The sequence below is a fragment of the Eremothecium sinecaudum genome, chromosome VII (genome assembly GCF_001548555.1).
Source record: "Eremothecium sinecaudum strain ATCC 58844 chromosome VII, complete sequence".
In the NCBI taxonomy this organism is placed as follows: domain Eukaryota; kingdom Fungi; phylum Ascomycota; class Saccharomycetes; order Saccharomycetales; family Saccharomycetaceae; genus Eremothecium; species Eremothecium sinecaudum.
The window spans coordinates 794,721-818,034 of NC_030898.1; the positions used below are offsets into that span (position 1 = coordinate 794,721).

Sequence of the window (23,314 nt, forward strand, 5' to 3'; positions counted from 1 at the left end):
GCTACAATCTCAGAACCAATTTCGACCTTGGTTTGCGATGTCCGTTTCCTGTGTTCTTAGTTTGCTACCCCTCAAAATTTTTTGTTAAACTCTAATGTTCGACGTCAACTACAATGGGTGAAGAGCGTAATGCCAAACTAAAATTTGCAAGAAAAGATAAAACTACAAATGCCGTTAGACTCTAAATGGGCGACAGCTTCAATAGAGCTAGAAACTGTTAAAATCCCTGACAGGAAAGATCGTTCTTCGCCAAAGAAAACCGTTGTGGAAAATGGCACTAACACGTCTAAATGGGCCCATGTAGAAAAGCAGGATAACAGAAAACATAAACAAACAAAGCTTAAACGATTCCGAGGAAAGTCTCAATCCTTAACTGAATATAGTAGTAATCCTTCAAGTGAGAATGAACTAACAAACTCTAGACCCTCAACCGGCGATAGCAATTATAGTTCCAAGAATCAGATATTTGATACTCATACTGTTGAAGGACATAGTTTAAAAGAGGATTCACATGAGCGGTTTACGCATCAACCGAATGAATTAGCTTTTAGGTTAGGTTTAGTGCAACCGAAGTCTCTAGAAAAGGGTTCTGTTAGTAGGACCCACAAACGAGAGCAACTAAGTCAGTCCGAAAAGGCGCTACGTGGGGGTGATAGCCGTAAGGAAAAAGTTAAAGAGCTGGCTCTAAACTCAAACCCTCTTGCTGTTAGATTGGGAATAGGGTTACCGAATCCTGTAACGGAAAGAGGGGTTAAATCAAATTCAGTCAGCAACAAGAGAACAAAGGACAAAAATAATGGTACAAAGGACCCTCAACTAAGAAAACATTTACTCGAAAGGAACATCGAAGAAAAAAAGAACGTTCTCCTAAAAAATATACATAAGGAAAAGCAGAAGCAGATATTAACGGATTTCCTAAATGATGATTTCTCTCTTGAATGGGATGAAAGTGAGTTAGTAGCTCAATTACAGGAATTACAAACTAGTTAGGATCCGGAATGTTGTAATTTTATAATTTATGAAATATCAATGTTAGAAGATGATATACAAGCCACTTAATTATTACTTGATTTGAATAACACGTATTTGACCAATTTCTCGTCTTCTTTTCGTAACAAATCAACCTTGTCTATTTGAACGTTAACATGATATCGACCACTGTAAACTATCAATGCATCGGGACCTAGAGCCATTTCGCCTACAAAAGAAATGTAACTTGAACGTTCATGGTTATTTCGCTTTGCTGACGGTGTTTCATACCTGAAGTCCCCATAATCCCTATCCGGGTTAATCACCTGGACCAAATCAGATGCTCTCAGACCCAGAATTTCCAGGATGTCACTAACCGAATCTGGCCAATGCAACCTTTTATATCCTATCCTCCATTTACAAAAATGCGGAACGCTGTGCCACAAAGCCTTTTCACTACGTTTCGGTTCGTAGTTCGAAGGTTCAAGCAGCAGCCCCATAATACCAGGGTATTGGTCCTCTTGCCATGCGTCAAATCGCTGCGTTTCCGGGCGCTTCCCGTCTGCAGTACGAAGAGGGACCCCGTATTGTTCCTTAATCATTTTATGCATGGAGAGCTTTTCATATACCTTGGTTTCTGCAATACTCTTCAATTCCTTGAGCTTCAAGTATGTTGACTGTGTCTTTTCAAGAGGCCTTGCTCTCTTTGAAGGCCACAACGGCAAGAATAACTCGTCGCCTTTGTATGCCACTTTGTAACATATAGCATACCCAAATACACTAAAGAAAACTCCTCCAAAGAATAGTGTCCACCTGGCTTTTCGCTTCCTTCTTTTATACTCTATAATTGAATTACCAACAGCTTCTGCAATATTGTCCCTGTTTCCTTCATGCTTACCAGCTTCATAATTATTGCCAAGATTAGGGGTTTCCTCTTGGAAGAACTTTGGGGGGCATCGTAGGCTATTCGTTTCTGGATTAGTGAATATATGTTTTGGATCTAGGGGCTGGCGAGTAAAGTATCGAACCGTTGACAGTCTATATAACCTCAGTTTGAGTGGCATTTTGTAGGGAATAAGCAATGTTATTTATGAATTGCTTAATTACCGCTAATACCGCTTAAACAGAACTAGTGCTTTCTACGTTTTCACAATGTAGATGAACTAATTGTTGAGCTTTAGTTTCATACATAGGGGCGGTGACTTGAGTGTCCGAACCATAGGCGCGTAAAGAGCCCTACATCGGACAAGTAAGCTATTATCACCATAGGTTCACCATCGGTGAATTAAAGCTGCTGCTAACGTATCAATCGTATATTTAGTTAGGTAATATATTCTTCTAGTTAATTTATTCAACTTGCATTGAGATTTTGATACATAGAAGGCATCAGCACAAACCAGTGCTGTCAGTTCGGAATATTATGAGCAAGGTCGCATCATTACAGAGAATCGCCCTACACTGTAGACAACAATTTTATCCCCGTCATTATATTGTGGACAAACATGCAAGTTTCCAAGTTCGTAAGTGTTATTGACATATTTAGTCTGTGTTGTACTAAAAGAACATTTCACGAACAAACAAAAACGCGCTCTAAAGAGCAATGCTGCGTGGGGCGACCTCAATTTTTCTTAGCCTTAACACCTGCAATAGCATTTGGAATATACAACAATGGTGCAACAAGGACAACTGCAAACAGACCCCAGAAAGGATACAAGTAGTATGGGGATCTAGGATGTCTCATCCATATAGGCTTTGTAGATGATTGGTACAATCTTTGCATGTCAATGATTCTCTTACCCATTTTGAAATTACTGTGGACTTGTGTCTGTGCTTTCAAGGATTTAAAACAGCCTATAGTGTATATACTACTTGTTATGTGAAATATAAGGCAATGCTTTAAAGATTTTTTTTTTGGACATCAACACACGAGGTAGCCAATCATATTGCAAGAAATATTCAGGGAAGGAGAGGTTACATAGAAGATCAAATAAATTATATGAGGTTTCGCTAGTTGACTAAATGTCCATTTCAGGGACTTTTATAGTACTTTTACAATTCAACTGCAACATGCTTTAGTGTAATATAGTACCTCCTATAGACGGCATATATCACTATTTACGTACCTCTTGTTGCCTTATATAACCTGTATACCGATACCCTGTTAAAAGTCTCTCTGTTTATCTGTCCCTTCTATCTATAATTGCATAAATGCTTGTGGATAAATCACTCCTCATCGCTTTCAATTACCATGAATTTTCTTTTGCGTTCATGCTTCATCGTTCTTGAACGCTTCTGGCTACTAATTTGAACTTTGTCATCAAGCGAATCTCCGCTAACAAAGCCTTCTTCATCGTGATGTTCATAATAGTCACTATCCTTGCCATCCATGGAATCTAAATCTTGCTCTTTATCGCTTTTGTCAACTTTAAGTAGAATTTCAGTTGTAGTTGCGGTTCGAGCCTCAAGCAGCTCGATTTCACTGTCGTCCTCACTATTGTCGCTATCTGAGGAAAATCGGCTTATAGAAGGTGCTGTTACGGTATTTAACCGCACAGGCGAACTTGCAGTGTCTGTGTTACTGTCTTCACTTTCGTTGCCTTCTCTTTCATCGCTAACTATGAAGCCATCTAAGTCACCGTCAGACTCATCTTCGTCTGACTGACTGTACTTTCTTCTCGAACGGCTTTCAGGATAGTACCTACTATCGCTATAATTATCCGAGCTATCGTCACTCGCCTCTGAATGTAAAAAGTCTCGCGGCTGTCGTATTGGGAACCTTCTGTCAAGGGCATCAGCCAAGCTTTCATCGCTGTCGTTGCCTACAACGGCCTCTAAATTTTGTATAAGTTCCGCGGAACGCACTCTGTACTCTTCAACATCATTATGTAGCTCCTCAAGCTCTCCCTCTGAATATTCGTCACTGTTTAAGATATCCTCGTTAACTCTATTTCTCATCCTTGCATTGCAGTGCGGACAAACAGGACCCTCCACCTCCCAGTTGCAGTTACTACAGCGTGCTACACCATCCTCATCGTCAATCACAGCCATAGCAGTGTTATCAAACACTTTCCTGTACAACTCATTGTTTGCTAGATCATTTTTGTATTCTGTTAGACACTCTTCCTTCGCATCCAGAAGAGCCGTAACCTCAAGCTCAGACTTATCCAGAACATCAAGGAGTGAATCAAGGTTTTGTTGTAAAGTTACATTCAGTGCAGGCATAGTTGAAATACTTGCTCGACATTGTGGGCAACTTAATTCTCCTGAATTGTTGTTTAACCAATTAGAAATACAGTAATAACAATAGTTGTGACCACAGGCCGTCATCACTGGCACATACATATAATCATGACATATTGTACAAACTGTAGTTTGGATTAACTTCTCTATAACTTGACTATGTTTTTGGGCACCCTATAAGCGAATGTTAGTATTGATGTTGCCATAGTTGTATATATTGCATTAAGAGTGAACACATACTAATTTCGGGACAATTTTCTGCAATAATCCACACATATTGGGCTGTTTCGTCTATTAAGAGTCTAATAGAGATTATTGAGCTTTCTATGTGTTATAATTATGGGTATAGTGTTGATATGTATTGTATGAATACTGTAGTTCAAGTTTTTGATATCGATTGTTTTTTGACAAAATATTGCGTAGTCCGCGATTGCTTAGCTCCCCTAACCGCAACCGATTAAACAGCGAATGATTAGGTAAAAAACAGCTACCTAGAACATGCAGCAATATTTGCTAGATATTATTTAGACCAGTTAATAAACTATGCTGCAGGAATGCAATATTTAATTTTTATTTACAAGTGTTGGGCAGCTGAACTGCCGCTTCCGCCTGATTCTGACAGTGTAGTTGCTTCTGGTTAATTTTCTTCTTCTGCGCTTCAAGTAAATACTTTTGCTTATGATAGACCAAGTCGTCTAACCAGGCTCTGAGAAGTTTTGTCAATTCTAACATCTTTTCCAAACCTTCTAACTTATTGGCTGCGTAAGCAATGCGTAGTTTTTCTTGCTCAACACGCAATTCATTAAAGATTTTCTCATCAGCTCCCTTTGAATGCAGACAATTAATATGACGTTTAGTAAGTGCTATAAAATACTTGGTGATTAGTTTTCCCTCAGAAAGGCTGTTATGCTCTTTTATAGCATGTAGGAATTTTTCAGCGGCATTCTGTCGCACATACACCATAAAAGCTGTTCTGTAAAAAACGTATACTTGTTTTTTATTCTTAATGTCCATGAGGTCCTTACCTCTAAGCAATAGTTGCTCCGCTACATTTTTTATATGGTACCTGGAACACAGCAGAGCAAGTTGCATATGGTTCTCAAAATCCAAACAGGCCTCATTATCCTTTATAAATTGTACAATTTCTCGTTGGGCAGCATGGATAGCAGATATTTTACACTGGGTTTCGGCCACGCCATCCTTCATAATTTCATAAAGACGAATTCTAAGATTCACGATTTCTACCGTTAATGGTATTTTACTGTAAGTTAAACGCAAATTGCTATTCAAAAATTTAGCCAAAGATTTGTTGCCACTGTCAACACAGTATCTTAATAGGTAGTAGTAAACTTTAAAACTTGGCTTAATACCAAGCTTCATCTGATTGGTTATCAATCGCCTTACCTGACCAAGCTTCCCTCGATTAATGTGCGACTCCACCCGTGACAGTATTTTAGAATCATTATTATCCTTACTTCTGCGGTACATGATCTTGTCACCAGAAGTCGGATGTGATACCGTTACTAGATTATTAACCGTAGCTTCAAGCCATGGAAAGGTACGCCTATACCAACTATTACTATAGAGAAGCTTGAATTCATTTTCAAATTCCTTATAAAGCATTGGATAAGCTTGCATGGAACAAGTCCATATCTGGTGACATGTCTGTGCTGTAAAGTTCATGCTGTTATTAGTTGGGCTTTTTATCAGAAACGTCTTTAAGTATAACATCAAGTCTTGCAGTAGCCCATTTTTTACAAAGTAGGTACATGCAGCGTAATGGTGTGGGGTTCCAAGTTTAATATCGACATCTGACTGTATCATTGATAGCAAACCTTTCAGATTACCAAAGTCACAAATATCTGCAAAGTGTCGCAGTAACAACAGATAAAGGTATCCTCTTGCGCTTACTTCAGGATTTGTATCTTGTAATAGTTCGTTCAGTTTCGTTAATATGGAGTTTTCGGGCCAGGAATTGTTATAAACCTTCAAAACGAATTCTGCTACAATGCGGTAATCGCTTTCGTTATAACCACTACCTAGGATTTTTGGATGTAACTTTATCTCTTCCCAGTGCTGTTCACCGCTGTTGCAGTTAAACTTCAAAAATGCAATGTGTACCCCCGCAATAGTTTTATAGGATGGCAATTTGTTAGCTTCATCCACCCACCTTTTGAATACTTCTTTTAATGTAACCAGATCATTGTTTTTTATTGTGTGTTTTAAAAACGTGCGAAGATGTTCTTCAACTAATGGGAACGTTTCTTGGTTCAACAACATGTAATTGTAGAATTGCCTTGCCATAATATAATTATTATTCTGAAGCATTGCCTTCATGCCAATTGTTATGTATCTTGCCTCGACGGCAGGATACTTTATATATATTCTGAATAGATTCTCCACAATGTCTGATTCATTGGTTTTTGATGCAGCTAGTATTATTATCTTTAAAAATTCCCGATATGTTTTATCTGATGGATCCAATTGTAAGTTCTCTAAATCAGCATAATAAGCCTTGTATAGCTGATTTATTTCATAAAATCTTTTTGAATTCTTGAGCGATTGTAGAAGAATCATTAGCTGGTTGAAATTAAATTTCAGCTCGGAGGATCTTCTGAGATTAATTACCTCTTCTACAAGTTTTAATTCACCAGTTAGGAACCTTGTCTTCCAAAAATTGCCGAAATCACTATCTGATACTGTAGATTCCATATTGCTGCTCTTCTGGGACGTATACGAGGTAACGAAGTCATCTAATAGTTCTTGCTTCTTAGAAAACTGGATTTTCGAAGTATCTTTTGAGCTATCTTTCGAAGTGTCTTTCACCCAACTCTGCATGTCCTCACTATAGCTGTTCTTTTGCAAGCTATAGGCGCGAATATGCTGGTTGTATACCAGCATATTTAAATGTTCGATATTGCACAAGTAACCCCAACATCGCGCCCGTTGTTTAACAATATTACGACTTCGGACTAACATGCTAAAGTTATTGAGATGAAGGAATGATCTCTTTATATCACTTGCAAAATTTCAGCCACCATATAAGGGATTTTATGCGCTAATGTGAGGTTAGATGAGTGCGGTACAGGAAACAATTCAGCGTAAAGAGTAGTTCTTTCCTGAGTATGAACTTTTCGAGGCTGCGATTTTAATTCGACAGTAAAGACCCAATTACTTGATGAGGATGTACCAATTATGAAGCAGCGTGCTACCTTAACTTCCTTCCCTGGACCGCGTTGATGAAATCTATGTTCTCTCACAACTTCATCGAAATTTTTTCACATTCGAAACACTCGGCTACAGAATTCATACAAGAAATAATCATGGATACTTCCTGGATTTAAGTCTTAAAGATAGTTTATATAACGCAAATACCAACTAAGGCCTATCGTATATACAATGGTGTTTTCTATTGCGATCACAGGAGTAGTAAACCCCAGATAGAATGCAGGTTTCAAGTCTTGGCAACAAACGAACAATATGATCCATGTAGGTATCAAAAAAGTGTGATATTACTACACCAAGATATTCAAACGCTGTCTCATCATACAGACATTCGAAATCAGAATAGTGGGATACATTATCATAACCGTGCATATTCCAGGTATGAAAAACTGGTGCGATAGACAAAGCATTTATGTCCCAGTCGACATGTGGCGTTATCCGCTGTGATAGTGCATCACCGCTGTACGTAAACATTACAGTAGGTATGATATCCTTATGAGATCCGCTCTTCTTGCATAGATAGTGGTGATTCATGAGATACTTGTCGTAGATTCCCAAGACTTTTTTACAAAACTTACATTCGCAACCATTCCACAATAAATCGCAAACTAACACTTCGTAAGCACTCAAAGTCTGGAGAAATGTCGGCGCAATCAGAGTTTTCAGAGATTCTAACTTGGGCAAAACATGTTCATACAATGTCCTTCTTCTAATATAGTTACCTTCAACAGCATCTGCGATAATACCATCACGAGGGAGACTATGGCGGATACTCAACGCTCTAAGGTTCTGACCTACGTTTGGAAGATCATGAATAAATCTACAGGCCCACAAGTCCCATTTTTCTGACGTTTGATGACTCCAAGAGTCGAGGAATATAGCTTCTATAAGACCAAGGTGAGTTAAAGAAGATAGATTTGCCGCTAATTCTGTTAAAAAAGTATCCGCACAATCGCAGTTTTCCAGTTCACATGAAAATTCCAATTCCAGTTTCTTAAGCTGCCGAAGGGAGAGGACATTTTTCAAACTGGAAAGATCTAGTTCATTTGTTGCATTGTTGTAATTGTTAACACTATGAACATGACAAAGTTTAAGAGCTTTTAAATTATTAAGCACAGTACCTTCCTGACTCAAAAAATCAAATAAGCGCAGACTTGAAAATTCCACATCTTCGATGAACAACTCCTGAATATTAGGAAGTAATCCTTTTTTAATATGTGAAGAAATACCAGACCTATCGAAGGAAGAATTTGTTAGCACCAAGTCCAAAGATTTCAGGCTGACAGACAGTTCTTTAGGCAGTTTTTCTAGATCATCCAATCCTACCACCTTAACCTTAATTAAAGATGGCAAGTTTCTTATCCGGTTATAATTTTGCTGGAACAATACCTTATCCCGGATGTCCAAATTTTCTATGCATTGCAGTTCTATAACTTTATCTATTAGTCTCTGTAGAACTTCATTTCCAGCAACCTTATCCTCAAATACATTATCCTGAATCGTCAATGTTTTCAAGTAACCCAGATGAGGTGACTCAGTTAAGCGACATATACGATCATATAAGAATATATCATTCTGATCAGAGCTTTTTTTAATAGCTCTATAACCACCCACATAAGTCTTCGTAACATCAATAAACCATAATTCGCTTCTTAAGGGAACGTTCCTTGATATTACTATATTCTCGTATAACTTGGGTATTGCTATATCATTTGCAACCGATCGGTTAGTGGTACATAGGCTTAGTAAATCATTTTGATTGAGGAACTGTGAAGCTCCATGAAGAACAATTTTCACGCCACTATCATACATTGGTCCTTATCCTAAAGATATAGTAACATAAAGATTCTCATAATTGTATTATATACACACAGCCCAACATATGGCTTTGTTACATGTATCCAACATTATTACGACAACAGACGTAATTTTCACCCACAAAAAAACGACCTCGGTGAGGATTGAACTCACGATCTTGCGATTAACAGTCGCACGCCTTAACCAGCTTGGCCACGAAGTCATACTAAAGCTGAATGAGCTATGGCAAATTACATAATGTAATCATCATAGTTGTCGTAGATTCATGTCGCAGATTCAAATAGAGACCCCTTGGAAGCAGCAGCTAGAAAGAAGCGCCGGATTAGGTCCGTATGGAGAAGTAAGAGTAAGGGCTAGCACCGACTCGAGATCTGTCGTAGAAATGAAGATGAGCTAGATATTCTAACGTATATAAAGCCACCATAGCTAGAGATGAGATTATGACTAGGAGTCGAAGGAAGACACGTGGCCAGTGACTTAGATTAGACCTATATACATAGTAACTAATCTATCATTGAACATTTAATACTCACGTGACTAAGGAACTTCAAGTTAACACGTGATCGGTTAGATAGCCCACGATAATTCAAATAGGCATCTCGAAGAAGCAGCCGCCAGAAAGAAACGACGAATCAGATCTGTATGGAGGAGTAAGAGTAGTGGTAAGAAGGATTAGCTACTCTAAAGAAGTAGAGCAACCATTCGGAGTAGAACTCGAGTCGTGGGTGCCTGCCCAGGGTCAAGTTGGGCTGCAAGAATGAAGATGGACTAGATAAGCCTAACGTATATAAAGGCGCTATGGCTAGACATGAGAATATGACTAGGAATCCAAGAAAGGATACGTGGTCATTGACTAAGATTAGATCTATATACATAGTCTACTAATCTATCATTGAGTATCTAACATACACGTGATCAAGGAACTTCAAGTTAGCACGTGATCAGTTAGGTAGTCCTCGACATATATTGATAGCGTAGAATCAATGGCAATTAGAGAATGTTTCAGCTAGTAAGTACATCGAATCAGATAGTATAGAAATGTAAGAGTTGTAGTGGTGATAAGTATTAGCTATAACTATCCAGTAAGATTAGATACCTGAATAGGACCATCCCTCATAATAGATCCGCCAGGGTTCGAGATCTGCTAATTTTATGACTATGAGCCCAGAGAAAACTAACATATATAAGGAGACCATGGATAATTATAATACGACTATAAGTTCAAGAAGACCGATTCACTTTATGAATATATCACATTCTAAACTCGTTACTCCATCAGAGAACTAATGGGATATATCGATTTCCTATCTTCTATATCAGTATAATACATAGAGAATGACTTTAGAATACATTATATTGAAAGTAGCATCTTGAATGAACTCTCAAGACTTCTGAAACTAGAAATATCATTGTCAATTGTTTAAGAATAGCAGCAAAATCGGTGCTAAGTTCTACTGGAATAAAAATAATACAATTTTAATTAGATATACATAGCACCAGAAAATTAATCAAAGATCTATTTGTTATAGGTTATCACTGTTATGAGAGCTCCAGAAATTAACGCTTGTAAATTTGGGGCCTAATTCAACGTGTTTAGTATAATCAAAAGCCAGAGGATGAAACCTATATTCTCGCAACTTATTATCTATTACTGGTAACATCGAAGGGCATATAAAGTTAGCAATCATACGAAGTATTACAACGGATGAAAACAAAACAGGATCAGATCCACAACCTAAAACAGAATCTACCGGATTGGTATCCAGATCTTTAAGTGCTGATTCAATTATTCTTGCTGCAAACAACCTAAACTCAGGCCGCACGTCACTAAAGCCCTTTAAAGGGGATAAAGTACACAATGCATAATCAATAACGTTCCTAAATTGATTATCATCTTCAACTGCAAACAAATCATTGTAAACCGATGCACTCTTGATTTCGCTAATCTTAAACTTTAAGTTAAAATCCTTTATCGCCCCAATTACTAATTCGGTTATGAGTTCGTTATTGGATTCAATCTCTACAGCTTTCATTAACATCGTTGCTGTGGTGTATGCACTTATTTCATCTTTAGATTGAAATGACAGCAAAAAATTCTTGTTTATGAAATTTGCTGCTGCAGTTCTGATATTAACATCGTCATCCCAAAGGTGTCTATAAATGAAACAGAAGTTGCGATATGAGCCTAAAGAACGGGTAGTAAGACTGGCGAAATTCATCAAATAGCGTAAAGATGATAACCTAAAAGGTTGAGGCATTTCATCTCGAGAGAACTCGTTTATATATCTCAAGATTTTATAGTTTTGCTGAGGCGTAACGGAACTTATACCCAACAAGGCCAAGGCATTAGTTTGCATTTCTTCACTTTGATTACCTTCGAGTATTGACAGCAGCAGGTCTGGCTCAATCTTTGTTTCTGAAATTTCCAAGTTATTCAGTATAAGGGATTTTACCTGGGGCAGGATATCTTGGTCTCTCAACATAGAGACCATTCTTTCTATCAACTCATGATGTATTTTACCCTTCGGTTTGGCAGAGTTTAACTTTTGATGTAAATATTTCAAGGTTGACAGTTGGACCTCGAAAAAGGTGGAATAAAGACCTAACAAAATTATATCCAACTTATGGTCCGGTGATTCATGCAGTAGCAGTATGTTAATAATATTTGCCATTAGAAGCTGAAGTCCTCCATCCAAAATATACGTTTCATTTCTCTCTATGAAATATTGCCCTATGAAGCGAATAAAGTTGGATTTGTCTTCAGTATCTACTGCCGAACCTCCATGTGTTAAAATTACTTGGACCAATTCAATATATGCTTTTGCAGTAACACTGCATTGGTTGCTCACAATATAACGTCTGAAATTTCGTAAAACAAATTTACAAAGTTCAGCTGGAATTGGTTTATTATCAACCCTTTTTAATTCAGAAGTTATTAGCTCCTTTGCAGCTAACATGTGACCATGAAGCCTATTTTGGTGTTTTATCGTTGACTTCTTGTCTTTTAATAGTTTTAGAGATTCATCATAAGGAAAAGAGATTAGCGCTGGTAACGCTCTTGATGCCATTTCCCTAATTCTCCAATTCCTGTTTTCAAGACATTTTATAATTTCAAGTTTGAAAGAATCCAAGCCATCATACCCCGGAGTGAGTTTTAGCCTAGATATAATGGTCAACACAAGAAATATCGACTCAATTTCTGATATTTCTGATCTAGCTGCTAGTGAATTGTTCGATGATGCGATAGACCTAGCAGTAGTTGGTCTAGAGGTAATATCAATTGATTCTTGTAGTCTTTTGAGTAAAATTTCTCTAATACCTTTGAACCTCGTGAAAAACAGTCTTGCACTAGTATTTTTGCCTATCTTTCCAAATAGTCTATTTTGCAACGCAGTGAATAACATAAATGAGCAGTTTCTCATGGCCCATAGAGGTGAGGTAAACTTTTCGAGACAAAGTTCTAAGGCCGGATAGACATAAGCAGTGCACGCTTCAGAGAGCTTAGATGTAATAAACAATGACCTAATACAATTGAATGCATTCACCTGTGGTAAGTCTAGCCTTTCTTCATGTTCTAATATCGGTATTCTAGCTATATCGCTTAGGGCTTTGTAAGTATCCTTTAACAATGGCCTTTTTGGATCTTTTTCGGCTGCCAAAATTGCACTAATTAGAAACGGCAACCCACCCGAGCGTCTAGTGATATACTGGGTTTTTGTTTGCAATGAACTTATACTCTCAGTTAACCAAGTTTTCATTTGCTCAGGGAGATCCGTCATACAACGCATGCAAAATGAATCAAAAGATGGAATGATAGATTGAAAAGCACCGCTGTGACGAATAACAGATAACTGGGTTATTATCAGCTCTCCAGATCGGATTAACTGTGTTTTTGAGATTGGAGCGCGTTGGAACAATGTGCTCAGCAGTGAGCTTGATTCCTTAATAGACCTAAAAGCATAGCTAGTAATGATTTGATCAGAAATATCTGCATTCGAGTATCTCACCGGCAAATTTCCTTCCGGAGAATCATGACTTAAAATATCTCTGACACTATTCCAATTTCTTATCACAAGGTCAATACATGAATTTAGCAACACTTCTGAACCATCATTGAACTCATATCTGCTAAATAACAAATCCAATGTAGTAAACAAACCTGCGATTGGATTTTCTATACCGCGAATGAGATCAGATTCGATAGCAGTCAAAAATTCATCAAGCTGCTTCAATTGCTCCTCAATAAATAATGTTTTATCCTTGGAAATCAAACATTGTAGCTCCAAAATCTTTGACCCCCCATCACTTCCTTTGTAAAAGTTTAAAAGTTGATATGCTTTCCTTTTCAAATCCGCAGACTGGAGCATTTGAAGGTGCTCTTCGGAGTTGCTAGCTTTTAGCGCAATCACTAGCAGATCTAATGACATCTCTCTGACATCTATATAATCATTGCTCAGATTATCACATAATAGACGTACCATACATCGATTGAATACTTTAATATGGAAAGGGTATTCCATGTTTTTTCTCGAATCTAAAAATTCAGGAGGAATTGTATCATCAACACCTGAAAGGATCAGAGTTTTTATAAATTTGCATGCCAATGAATTTCGCTGATATTGCGTACCAGGAGCTATCTGAAACATTAAATAGCTCAGGAAATATTCTATAAATGCCTTGGCAAGTTCTACTTGCTCTAACTTTTCTTGCTGCTCATCGGGAAACTTATTCTTTGCCTTTAGTTTCAATGCGTCACGGTTAAGAGAGTATGTTGAATCTCTAATACGACTTATGAAATGTTTGAAAGAGCTATGAAAGTAGTTCCTCGTCTCGATATCATAATCAACAAAAAATAAGACAAGGTTCCTTTTTACAATGTCGTAAACGTATGGTTTAATTGGTTTAGACCGCTTGGCAGAAAATGTTAAAATTTCAAATGCTGTCAACTTATATTTATCCACAGATAGTAATTCTTCCAGCGTATTCAAGGGAACTAATTTATCTTCATCGAATGGTTCGTCTTCAATACCCAATTTCTGGCCAATTTGCAGCAGAGGTAGTAAGATCCCGACAGGTTCATTCTTCGTATTGCGTATGATAAATCTATTGAACGCAACAGCAGGAGTGCTTTCAAACAACGTTTTCAATACGTATAATTGCACCTTTTTTGTTGATTTACCATCTTTCAAATACTTCATTACCGATTTCTCCCATAACTCCAACCATTTGTCCACCTTGTCCACAGTGTAGTGCCGGTTGTACAAGTTAACTAACAGACATGTGATGCACTTACCCACAGGACTACACAGTGACTCAGACCACATATAACTGAGGGAAGTCTCTATAAAAGCAGGCTTTTCTTCCAATACAATTTTCAAGTCCATCCTGGCGGCAAAAACCTCTAAAAGATAATACAAAAACTTCATAGATGGGCTTATCGTAAGGGTTTGCCTTACCCATCCTTCAAAAACTATCACAACATCATCTCCGTATACATCTTCCAACAGTTGCATCAACTTCATAAACATATGTCTTAACGAATTTGCCAATGCTGCACCGCCACCGGACCAAAAATCAATAACATAACGAAACAAATATGTAGCCTCATCGATATTCAATAACTTGTTCTTCACAATCTCTTTGTATCCTGGTAAGCGCCCTGAATTTATCAATTGATGACTTCTAAGTAACCAAATTCCAATAGCGTCGGTAAGTAGCAGCCTTGTTTCATCATCTACCCGCTCATCCTTCAAACTTTGAAGAAAACTAGTAAAACTTGCTTCAAAGTTTGTACAAAGTGAATCATCATCTAAGTTCGAAGTATTAACCTTAAATGCAATTAACCATGCCTTCCAGTTGTCTGCTTCGGTCTTATATGTCATCTGGATAGCTTCCTTATCTTGTTTTATCTACATCTATGAAGCGGTCAGTGCTTGTGAAAAGATGGAAATTTTTTCAGGTGATGTATAGCATAATTGAAATACTGCTTATTACATGCAACGTACACTGCTTGCAATTGAACCTCATGCTTGTCCATTGCTATGGAAGATAAATATATCGGTATACTGTTTGCTATTGCATCATCCGTAGCGATCGGTGGCTCTTTTATATTCACGAAGCTAGGTCTTAGAGCGGCATCAGCCAAAAATGACTACCAAGGGGCGGGGTATGACTATCTAAAAAATCCGATATGGTGGATAGGAATGCTTGCCATGATAGTAGGCGAGCTCGCAAACTTTACTGCCTATACATTTGCTCCTGCGATATTGGTGACTCCTTTAGGAGCACTTTCAGTCATAATAGGGGCAGTTTTGGCTTCTATTTTCTTGAAAGAGAAACTTGGAACGCTTGGGAAGCTAGGCTGCGGCGTTTGCCTTCTTGGGTCTGTAGTGATAATATTTCATGCGCCTTCAGATATAGTTGTTGACACTGTTGATGAGATTCTAGAGTATGCCAAGCAGCCTGCCTTTGTTATTTACGTTCTGGTTGTAACGATTTTCTCGGTTTACATGATTATGAAGGTATGCCCATATTATGGTGATAGAGATCCATTGGTGTACATATCCGTTTGTTCTGCAGTTGGATCTGTTTCTATTATGGCTGTCAAGGCGCTGGGAATCGCTGTAAAATTGACATTATCTGGTAACAACCAATTTGTTCACGCCAGCACTTATATGTTTATAACTGTGGTTGCAGGCTGTACTTTGATTCAATTGCACTATTTCAACAAGTCTTTAGACATCTTTGACTCATCGATTGTGAATCCTATATATTATGTTGTTTTTACGACTGCCACCATCACAGCTTCATTAATTTTGTTCCATAATTTCACTGATAGCACAGCTACTGATTCCATTTCACTGATCTGTGGTTTTCTAACTAATTTTTGCGGTATATACTTGCTGAAGTTGTCAAGGGACAATAACTATGGACACACGTATGCAAATGAGTCTGAGGTTTTGAATATTCCCTTAGACAGTAACTTCGCAGCATTCACAGTTCGTAAATCAAACGAACGTGAAAGAGCTAGACTCAAAACAAGCGGTACTTCACAAAGCGAGGAGATGGTTCATTTAACTCAGTCACGAGACAGTACCGATATCATTTTATAAAGCGTTAATGGCCAATCTGCACTTGGTATCAGATAATTTAGTGATTGCGAATTGGCTATTAATTGTACAAATATATATTATGCTCAGAATACTAAAAATAAGTAAAATTGTGTATAATTTGGGTCCCAAATTAGATATCGTCAATGTCAAATTCACCTTCTTCTTCATCTTCGTCATCTTCAGCTTCATCCGCGTGACCAAACTCAAAGTTCACATCTTCGTCAGATTCAAATCCGAAGTTGTCCGTTTCGTTAATTCTAGCATTTTCTGGCAATTCACCTTGAGTCTTTAGAGCTCTGGCTTCATCTAGATTATATTTGTGAACAACGTCACACTGGTCATCTTGGAAATCACGTAAAGACACCAAAATAATATCACCTTGAGACATCCAAACTCTCTTCCTCAATTTACCTCTAATGTGTGCAATTCTCTTCACGCCGTCAAAACAGGTCGCTTCAACTCGGCCATTACCAAGCATCTTAGTGATTTGCGCGTACTCTTGGCCTTCATCCTTGTAGATCAATTCACGTTTAGGGCCATCGGTATCATTCTTACCTCTTCTACCCTTTTTACCACCCTTAGTGTTCTTCTTACCCATTTCAGCTACGGTTGTCGGACCTTTCAGTAAACTTTATGTAGGCGGGATGGAAGCTTTTTGAAGGTATAAATAATTTATTTGATATTTAGAAACGTTAAAATTTTGCAACTCGTTTAAAGCGATGTGTTTATCGCTGAAGTAATTACCTACTTTCGGTACTAACGAGTATGGCATTACTCTCAACATATACGGTGTATAGTCATATGAAGAGTACTGTTTACGTTGCGAGAACTTTACATCAGGCGTGAAGATAGTAGTTCTGTGCCTGTAGTAGGAATAGAAGGGACTATAAAATATGTACCGCAACTTATTAACTTATGACATTAAAAATTTCGATACCGACTATATTATAGCTTGACCAATTTGTCCAGGATACCGAAGAGTTCATTCAAACCCTGAATATGTTCTTTTGCGTAGGTTTTAATAGCCTCACCGTAGGCGATTGTGTAGCAGTTGGCAATCTCACCGTCCTTTGCTGATTGGTTTACAAGCTGGAAAAGTGGCTCAATGATTGGCGAAGAGGAGCCAGTAATTGCAACAAAGTCTACTCTGCGGTCTGGCCTATTTTTAGATAAATAGGATGTGGTACTGTTGCTGGAAGTCTTGGACCCGCTAGTACTAGGTGAAGATAATGTGGCAATAGAATTCACGACAGGAGACGTTAGTGGTGATCCATCTGGACTGGCATTGGGCTCGCACCCCGCGGAATTGCATTGATTTAGCAAGAAATTCATTGCTCTAACAGCCAATCCAGACTGCTGAACATACATTATATCCCTATGAATATAGGCATGAATACCACTATCTCCAAATAAGGTGTTGACATGCGTAATGGCATCACCAATGACGTTAGATACACGATCTTTGTCTTCTGCATTTTCACTATGAAACCTAATCATAGTCTCACCTTCCTTATAGTAAGATCCTGGTAGACGCTCTACTTTATCTTCAATAACCTTCACGATATCCTCTTTCCAAGATATGTCGTCCACCAAGTTATACCAAGTACCATTTAGTCTAACGAATGCACCATTTTCAGCAATGAGACCAATATTTGGAACTCTACTATAAATCCGTTCTAGCACTGATCTAGAAAACGAATTCATTACAAATACACTATGCTTGGAACTCAACTCCGCAAGCACAGCTAGTGACCGAGCATTTAGAGGCTCAGATATTTTTAGGACAAATAGGTGCCTTTTGGATTTAACATAACTGTCTTGTATCTTCGATAACGTTAGGTTATATACCTTCGATCTTTCATTATTAGCTTCCCATGTATTAGCAATATTAGTTAGTGAAGATACGATCCATCGATCGGAATCATGCGTAATAACACTTTTGAATAGCTGTTTCCATCTACGACGTTTTTCTTCCTTTGATAATTCGAGTGCTTTCTTGATAACTTGTGAAACCTGTTTTATATCCCAGGGGTTAATCAAAAACGCACCCTGGCTTAAAACGTGAGCGCTACCAGTGAATTCAGATAATATCAGTGGCGCATTCTTGTCTTGTGAGCAAATAACAAACTCATGGCATGTTAAGTTCATTCCCTCACGCATAGTGGTAATTAAGAATAAATCAGCTTCGCATCCAAGTGCCAGGTATTGAGGAAATTGAAGGTCTTGATGTAGGACCACCACCGGTGGAGAAGCGCTTATATCATTTGATAGTGCATTGACTCTGTCAACAATCATCATGACTTCTCGTTCTAGTTCAGCGTCAAAACCTGAACCCAAACATATTTGAATTAATACCACCTTGTCGATGTATTCAGGATTATCCTTCAAAAACTGCTCGTATGCTAACATCTTCTTCTTTAGGCCACGAATCCTATCGAATTGATCACGACATACAATAAGCTGCTTTCCAGCCCATCTCTCGCGAATTAATTTCCTCCATTCTTGAGTAGCTTCTGATTTGATCTGCGCCTCTAAGTCTAAGGCATCAATTCCAATGGGAATACTTTCAACTGCAATAAGTCTTCCCTTGTATTTTAGTAAATGCGTATCGACATCTGCCATCAGTAACCTATTTGTAGTTTGTTGGAAATGCCTGGCATACTCCTCCGTTTGGAAACCTAGAGAATTAGCACCTAACATACCTTCAAGAATATTATCTCTCTGAGCAAAGCATCTAAAAACTTCACTACTAGGAAAAGATACATGAAGAAAGAATCCAATTTTTGCTGAGGGTAGCTTCTTGCGAATCATACCTGGAACAAGCATTAAATGATAGTCATGGATCCAAATAGTGTCACCATCTTGATATGTTTCCACTATCTTGTCTGCAAATTGTTGATTCAAATGCTGGTAATAGTTCCAAGAATGATCTTCGAAAGCTTTCGAATTAGGATTGTCTGGAATTTGGTAGTTTAAAGTAGGCCACAAGATTTGCTTGCAGAAATTTACGTACGCACCTTTAAACGTGACATTGTCAGTTATAACAGTACGAGAGTGGAAGTTTTGTTTCAATGCCACTGTTATATCATCCATTACTTCATCTGGCACATTATCGGTAGGTATACCTACAGTCCCAACCCAAATCACAGGTTGGTCAATGGTCTTCTCAATTATAGCTGTGCCTAGGGCGTTACGAAGTCCACCGTTACCTTTAATGCTAGGTACTATCTTCCAGGGGACATTCTTTAGCATATCTTTTGTGTTGAATAGTTGCGCCCTTAATTTGGCTCTGTCGGAGTAACCTCCGTACTTTGCAACCTTTGGAGACCGCCTACCTGAATGCTGCACAACAATATTATCACACTCATCATCACTTTTAAGAGCGTCATCTTGCTCTGTATTTGAAGGGCTCTGATGATCAGGTGTCAAGGGATACTTTAAACTTGAATGCGCTGTGACAACTCCTGGTGTCCCTAGCTTATGCTGGGCGTTCCATCTGACAGCAGAGAGAGAAGTGTGAGGAGTTTTATCCTTTCCCACATCAAGTAGTTGTCTTGAACGAGATGCTGCGCTGGGTATAACTTTACTGCCCTCCAATGCAGTCATAGAGCGGCTACCTGCCAGCACGGACTGATACAACAACGACTTGTTTACATTCTTTAAAAGGTTTGCAGTCGTATCCACACCACCCGAATTAGCTCCCGAATGTAAGCCACTTGCAAGCTCTCCCGAGGGAGATGATACTGTAGAATGCACAGCTGAACTCCCATCGTTATCCTTCGGTTTTGCAACAGATCCCGAGGCAAAAAACTCTTCAACGGACGCATTCCCAAGACTATAAAGAGGAGTCACAGGAGTAACAACCGCAGAATTACTTGTAGTAGCAGTCAAATTTTCCATTAAAAATTGAGGGTTCAGTACAGCTGGAACTCCACCTTGTTTCTGTCCTTCATTATTAGTAGAACTTTTATCAGTTTCTTTCTCCTGTTTTCCAGCGGTTGCCGCCAAGGAATGGAATGATTGTGAGCGTTTTACAGTTGGAGTACCATCTGTAGATGGATCATTTGGATCATTTTGTTTAGTTCCTGATACATCATTTGAGTCCCCGAATTCAAATTCTGGTTGGAATGGTAAGAATAGAGAAGCAACAATGACTACCATCTTTAATGTTATTCTAATAATTTATCAGATTAGAAACTCTTATTACAATGTACTTGATAGTTCGTAAAGTATGTGACCTTTTATAGATAAAATTGCTTGAACTTTTATAACTTTAGCGCCCCCACTGCTTTGGATATGAATTCCCCTTATCTTTTAAACTATGTTAAGCATTGAACTCTTGAAACCCATGCACCGTAACGATGATCTAGAATAAACGCGACGAAAGGGATACAATTCGTACTAACAAAATATCTCCTATAAAGTTATTGCAAGACGTAATGGCTCAATTAGTAGACAGTCACTGCCACTTTACAACCGTTAAACAGCATAGAAGAGAAGTAAATAATGTTAAATCGGATGTGATTAGGCGATGCATAATGTCGTGTAATATTTACGACTGGTCAGCGGTTAGGGGGGAAGGAGACATTATTGCATTTGGCGTTCATCCTTGGTACTCACATTTATTCTATATAGGCTTGGAGAAACATAGCAAGGATGAGCACTATCGAAAAGTACTTAAGTACAGCAAGGATAGCGATGAGGTAAAGGAACTTATTAAGGCATTGCCGGATCCAATCAGCCTTGAAGAGCATATCCAGGGTGCAAAGTCTGACAAATTTGACCAGGTGAAATGTATAGGTGAGATTGGTATCGATAGGTTATTCCGTCTTCCTGAAGACGGCTTCTTTAACGACTTGGGCGACGCGACTGCAAGACCCCGATTGACTAGAGTTACTGTAAAAGTAGAACACCAGGTTGCTGTATTCCGTCGCATGTGCCAGTTGGCTGTGGAAACTGGTTTGGCTGTTTCTATACACGCGGTTAAGTGCCAAGAACTGCTGTTCAATGTCTGTAGAGACGAGTTGGGGCCTTATTCTTCTGTCACAATATGTTTACATTCTTATATGGGAAGTGTAGAGTTTGTGCGTAATTTCTGGCTACGAAATTTCCCATATAGCAGGCTATTTCTAAGTATATCATTTGCTATTAATCTCCAAAACAAATCTTCAGCGTTGGAACTTATCAAATCCGTGCCATTGCAGTGTCTATTAAGCGAAACAGACCTTACAATTGATACTGTACCGATTGAGATACAAATAGTGCATCTAGAAAAGGTGCTTGGTATTATTCAAGAGGCACATAGTCTAAAATCGCTTCAAGATGCCAAGTGTTTAGTATATAACAATTTCTGTAGACTTTTTCATTTCTGAAGCTGTATTGTTTTATGCTATAAAAACGTAAACCCTTTCTTTAAGGAAATCAATGCTAACCGTAAACAACGCAAAAACAAGACATAAGGAAACAACATGCCTCCTAAGGGTCAAAACTCTAACTCTGAGTCAGAATCAAGGACCAGGAGTACAACTGGTTATCATGCTACTTCGATGGGCTCTTCCGGAGCTGCCAATACTCGTTCCAGCGGCAAGCAGAGATTGACTGTTGCCCAACAACAATATTTAAAGGATCTCGTTAGATTACATGTGCATAACAACCATGAAGAAAATTTTGCCCCGGTCCATCCTTTAGAGTTTGAGGAAGATTCAGATGACTTTTTACGTCGGTATAAGGATCGTCATCAATTGCCAGTTAAAGATAATATGACTCTCCAAGGATTCTTGTTGGGATCAGAATTAGGCATGCGTACGTATTCATACAAAAAGAATAATTCATCACTGCCTGATGGTAGGGTCACAAAGAAGGAGTTGGCAGAAGAAGTTAAAAAGCATTTCATTTCTACTGTTGTTAAGGAAGCGGAGTGTGTGCCGGCATTTATTTATAAGGTGAAGAATTCGAAAAAACAATTTCGGATGGAATTTAGGGGCTAAAGTAGAGTTTTATAGATCAAGAGATGACAGCAGGTGTCATTTAAATGTAGTATTATGTGTAATATAATTTAACTAAAGTTCACTTTGTTCTTGGTCTTATCCTGTAGGTATCGTAACGCGCGCATGGTAAAAATGTCATTGCGAAGTCGCTCTTTTACATTGAACCTACTTGCCACCCAGTCCAAGTAGTACAAAACTATACAGTACCGTGTTGTCGCAATGGATGAGTCCACGATTGTATTCATCATAGCGCTTATAATAAGTTTCTTCTTCATTAAATGGTTTATACAGTCAGACTCACATCCTTCTGCCCAACAGGCGCTACAGTCGACTACAACAACAGCCACGACTACATCATCCAATAGAAGAAATACTAATTCTAATAGGGCCCCAAGACGTAGAAGAAGACCTGTAAACGATGATATGGTTGAGATTGTGCAAACTTTGGCCCCTCAGTTGCATCCTGAAAGGATCAGATACGATTTGGAATTATCAGGTTCAGTTGAGGCCACAGTTGAGCGTTACTTAAGAGGAGAGGAATTCCCATTTCCACCTGGGTATATGTCCCCGGAGGCTCCTGCTTCAGAGCCACGTGAGCAGCATCAGCATGAACCTAGCGATCCCCGTAAGCAAAGCAGCATAAGACCTGACGATTTGATATCTAAATACAATGTTGATTTGCAAGCCGATATGTCAGCCCTTGAGTACAACGACTTGTCCATTGAAGAGCGTAAAAAGTTCCTGGTATGGAAGGCAAGAAAACGTATGGAAGAGGTCTTGAATAAGGATGAAGATTTAGGGTCTTTATTAAACTGAAATACGTATCGCGCTATTTCGCCATGCGAAGAAATACGGTGTGTGGTCTAAGTGCTAGAATTAGTGCGAAAAATAGGATCTTCATCTATACCGGCATTAATATACAGGCGAATGGTACTATCTCATCAGAACCTTTTCGTATTCATT

The 23,314-nt window shown here is 38.5% G+C and overlaps 13 protein-coding genes and 1 non-coding gene across 14 annotated transcripts; 5 read left to right on the forward strand and 9 right to left on the reverse strand.

Moving 5' to 3' along the window:
* Positions 1–168: 168 nt before the first annotated feature.
* Positions 169–990, forward strand: GFD1 (Gfd1p; the record flags this gene model as incomplete). Its single annotated transcript, XM_018133899.1, has 1 exon — positions 169–990. The coding sequence occupies one exon, from the start codon at positions 169–171 to the stop codon at positions 988–990; it is 822 nt and encodes a 273-aa protein (XP_017989388.1).
* Positions 991–1,055: 65 nt separating this feature from the next.
* Positions 1,056–2,033, reverse strand: AIM39 (Aim39p; the record flags this gene model as incomplete). The annotated part of the gene is made up of 1 exon (XM_018133900.1): positions 1,056–2,033. The coding sequence occupies one exon, from the start codon at positions 2,031–2,033 to the stop codon at positions 1,056–1,058; it is 978 nt and encodes a 325-aa protein (XP_017989389.1).
* Positions 2,034–2,587: 554 nt separating this feature from the next.
* Positions 2,588–2,770, reverse strand: COX7 (cytochrome c oxidase subunit VII; the record flags this gene model as incomplete). The annotated part of the gene is made up of 1 exon (XM_018133901.1): positions 2,588–2,770. The coding sequence occupies one exon, from the start codon at positions 2,768–2,770 to the stop codon at positions 2,588–2,590; it is 183 nt and encodes a 60-aa protein (XP_017989390.1).
* Positions 2,771–3,192: 422 nt separating this feature from the next.
* On the reverse strand, positions 3,193–4,485 carry PSH1 (ubiquitin-protein ligase PSH1; the record flags this gene model as incomplete). Its single annotated transcript, XM_018133902.1, has 2 exons — positions 3,193–4,383; positions 4,450–4,485. The coding sequence occupies 2 exons, from the start codon at positions 4,483–4,485 to the stop codon at positions 3,193–3,195; spliced, it is 1,227 nt and encodes a 408-aa protein (XP_017989391.1).
* Positions 4,486–4,779: 294 nt separating this feature from the next.
* Positions 4,780–7,188, reverse strand: PET111 (Pet111p; the record flags this gene model as incomplete). Its single annotated transcript, XM_018133903.1, has 1 exon — positions 4,780–7,188. The coding sequence occupies one exon, from the start codon at positions 7,186–7,188 to the stop codon at positions 4,780–4,782; it is 2,409 nt and encodes an 802-aa protein (XP_017989392.1).
* Positions 7,189–7,587: 399 nt separating this feature from the next.
* Positions 7,588–9,246, reverse strand: ROY1 (Roy1p; the record flags this gene model as incomplete). Its single annotated transcript, XM_018133904.1, has 1 exon — positions 7,588–9,246. One exon carries the CDS (start codon positions 9,244–9,246, stop codon positions 7,588–7,590), a length of 1,659 nt encoding a protein of 552 aa, XP_017989393.1.
* A 134-nt stretch (positions 9,247–9,380) lies between these two features.
* Positions 9,381–9,454, reverse strand: AW171_hschr74433. The gene has a single exon. It is a non-coding gene; the product is annotated as a tRNA-Asn (tRNA).
* Positions 9,455–10,775: 1,321 nt separating this feature from the next.
* On the reverse strand, positions 10,776–15,134 carry TRM732 (tRNA methylation protein TRM732; the record flags this gene model as incomplete). The annotated part of the gene is made up of 1 exon (XM_018133905.1): positions 10,776–15,134. The coding sequence occupies one exon, from the start codon at positions 15,132–15,134 to the stop codon at positions 10,776–10,778; it is 4,359 nt and encodes a 1,452-aa protein (XP_017989394.1).
* A 159-nt stretch (positions 15,135–15,293) lies between these two features.
* AW171_hschr74435 (HGR060Wp) lies at positions 15,294–16,364 on the forward strand (the record flags this gene model as incomplete). Its single annotated transcript, XM_018133906.1, has 1 exon — positions 15,294–16,364. The coding sequence occupies one exon, from the start codon at positions 15,294–15,296 to the stop codon at positions 16,362–16,364; it is 1,071 nt and encodes a 356-aa protein (XP_017989395.1).
* Positions 16,365–16,494: 130 nt separating this feature from the next.
* Positions 16,495–16,962, reverse strand: TIF11 (translation initiation complex factor eIF1A; the record flags this gene model as incomplete). Its single annotated transcript, XM_018133907.1, has 1 exon — positions 16,495–16,962. One exon carries the CDS (start codon positions 16,960–16,962, stop codon positions 16,495–16,497), a length of 468 nt encoding a protein of 155 aa, XP_017989396.1.
* A 347-nt stretch (positions 16,963–17,309) lies between these two features.
* Positions 17,310–20,525, reverse strand: TPS3 (trehalose 6-phosphate synthase/phosphatase complex subunit; the record flags this gene model as incomplete). Its single annotated transcript, XM_018133908.1, has 1 exon — positions 17,310–20,525. One exon carries the CDS (start codon positions 20,523–20,525, stop codon positions 17,310–17,312), a length of 3,216 nt encoding a protein of 1,071 aa, XP_017989397.1.
* Positions 20,526–20,803: 278 nt separating this feature from the next.
* AW171_hschr74438 (putative endodeoxyribonuclease) lies at positions 20,804–21,736 on the forward strand (the record flags this gene model as incomplete). The annotated part of the gene is made up of 1 exon (XM_018133909.1): positions 20,804–21,736. One exon carries the CDS (start codon positions 20,804–20,806, stop codon positions 21,734–21,736), a length of 933 nt encoding a protein of 310 aa, XP_017989398.1.
* A 96-nt stretch (positions 21,737–21,832) lies between these two features.
* SAP30 (Sap30p) lies at positions 21,833–22,351 on the forward strand (the record flags this gene model as incomplete). Its single annotated transcript, XM_018133910.1, has 1 exon — positions 21,833–22,351. One exon carries the CDS (start codon positions 21,833–21,835, stop codon positions 22,349–22,351), a length of 519 nt encoding a protein of 172 aa, XP_017989399.1.
* Positions 22,352–22,570: 219 nt separating this feature from the next.
* Positions 22,571–23,167, forward strand: AW171_hschr74440 (HGR065Wp; the record flags this gene model as incomplete). The annotated part of the gene is made up of 1 exon (XM_018133911.1): positions 22,571–23,167. One exon carries the CDS (start codon positions 22,571–22,573, stop codon positions 23,165–23,167), a length of 597 nt encoding a protein of 198 aa, XP_017989400.1.
* Positions 23,168–23,314: the final 147 nt, after the last annotated feature.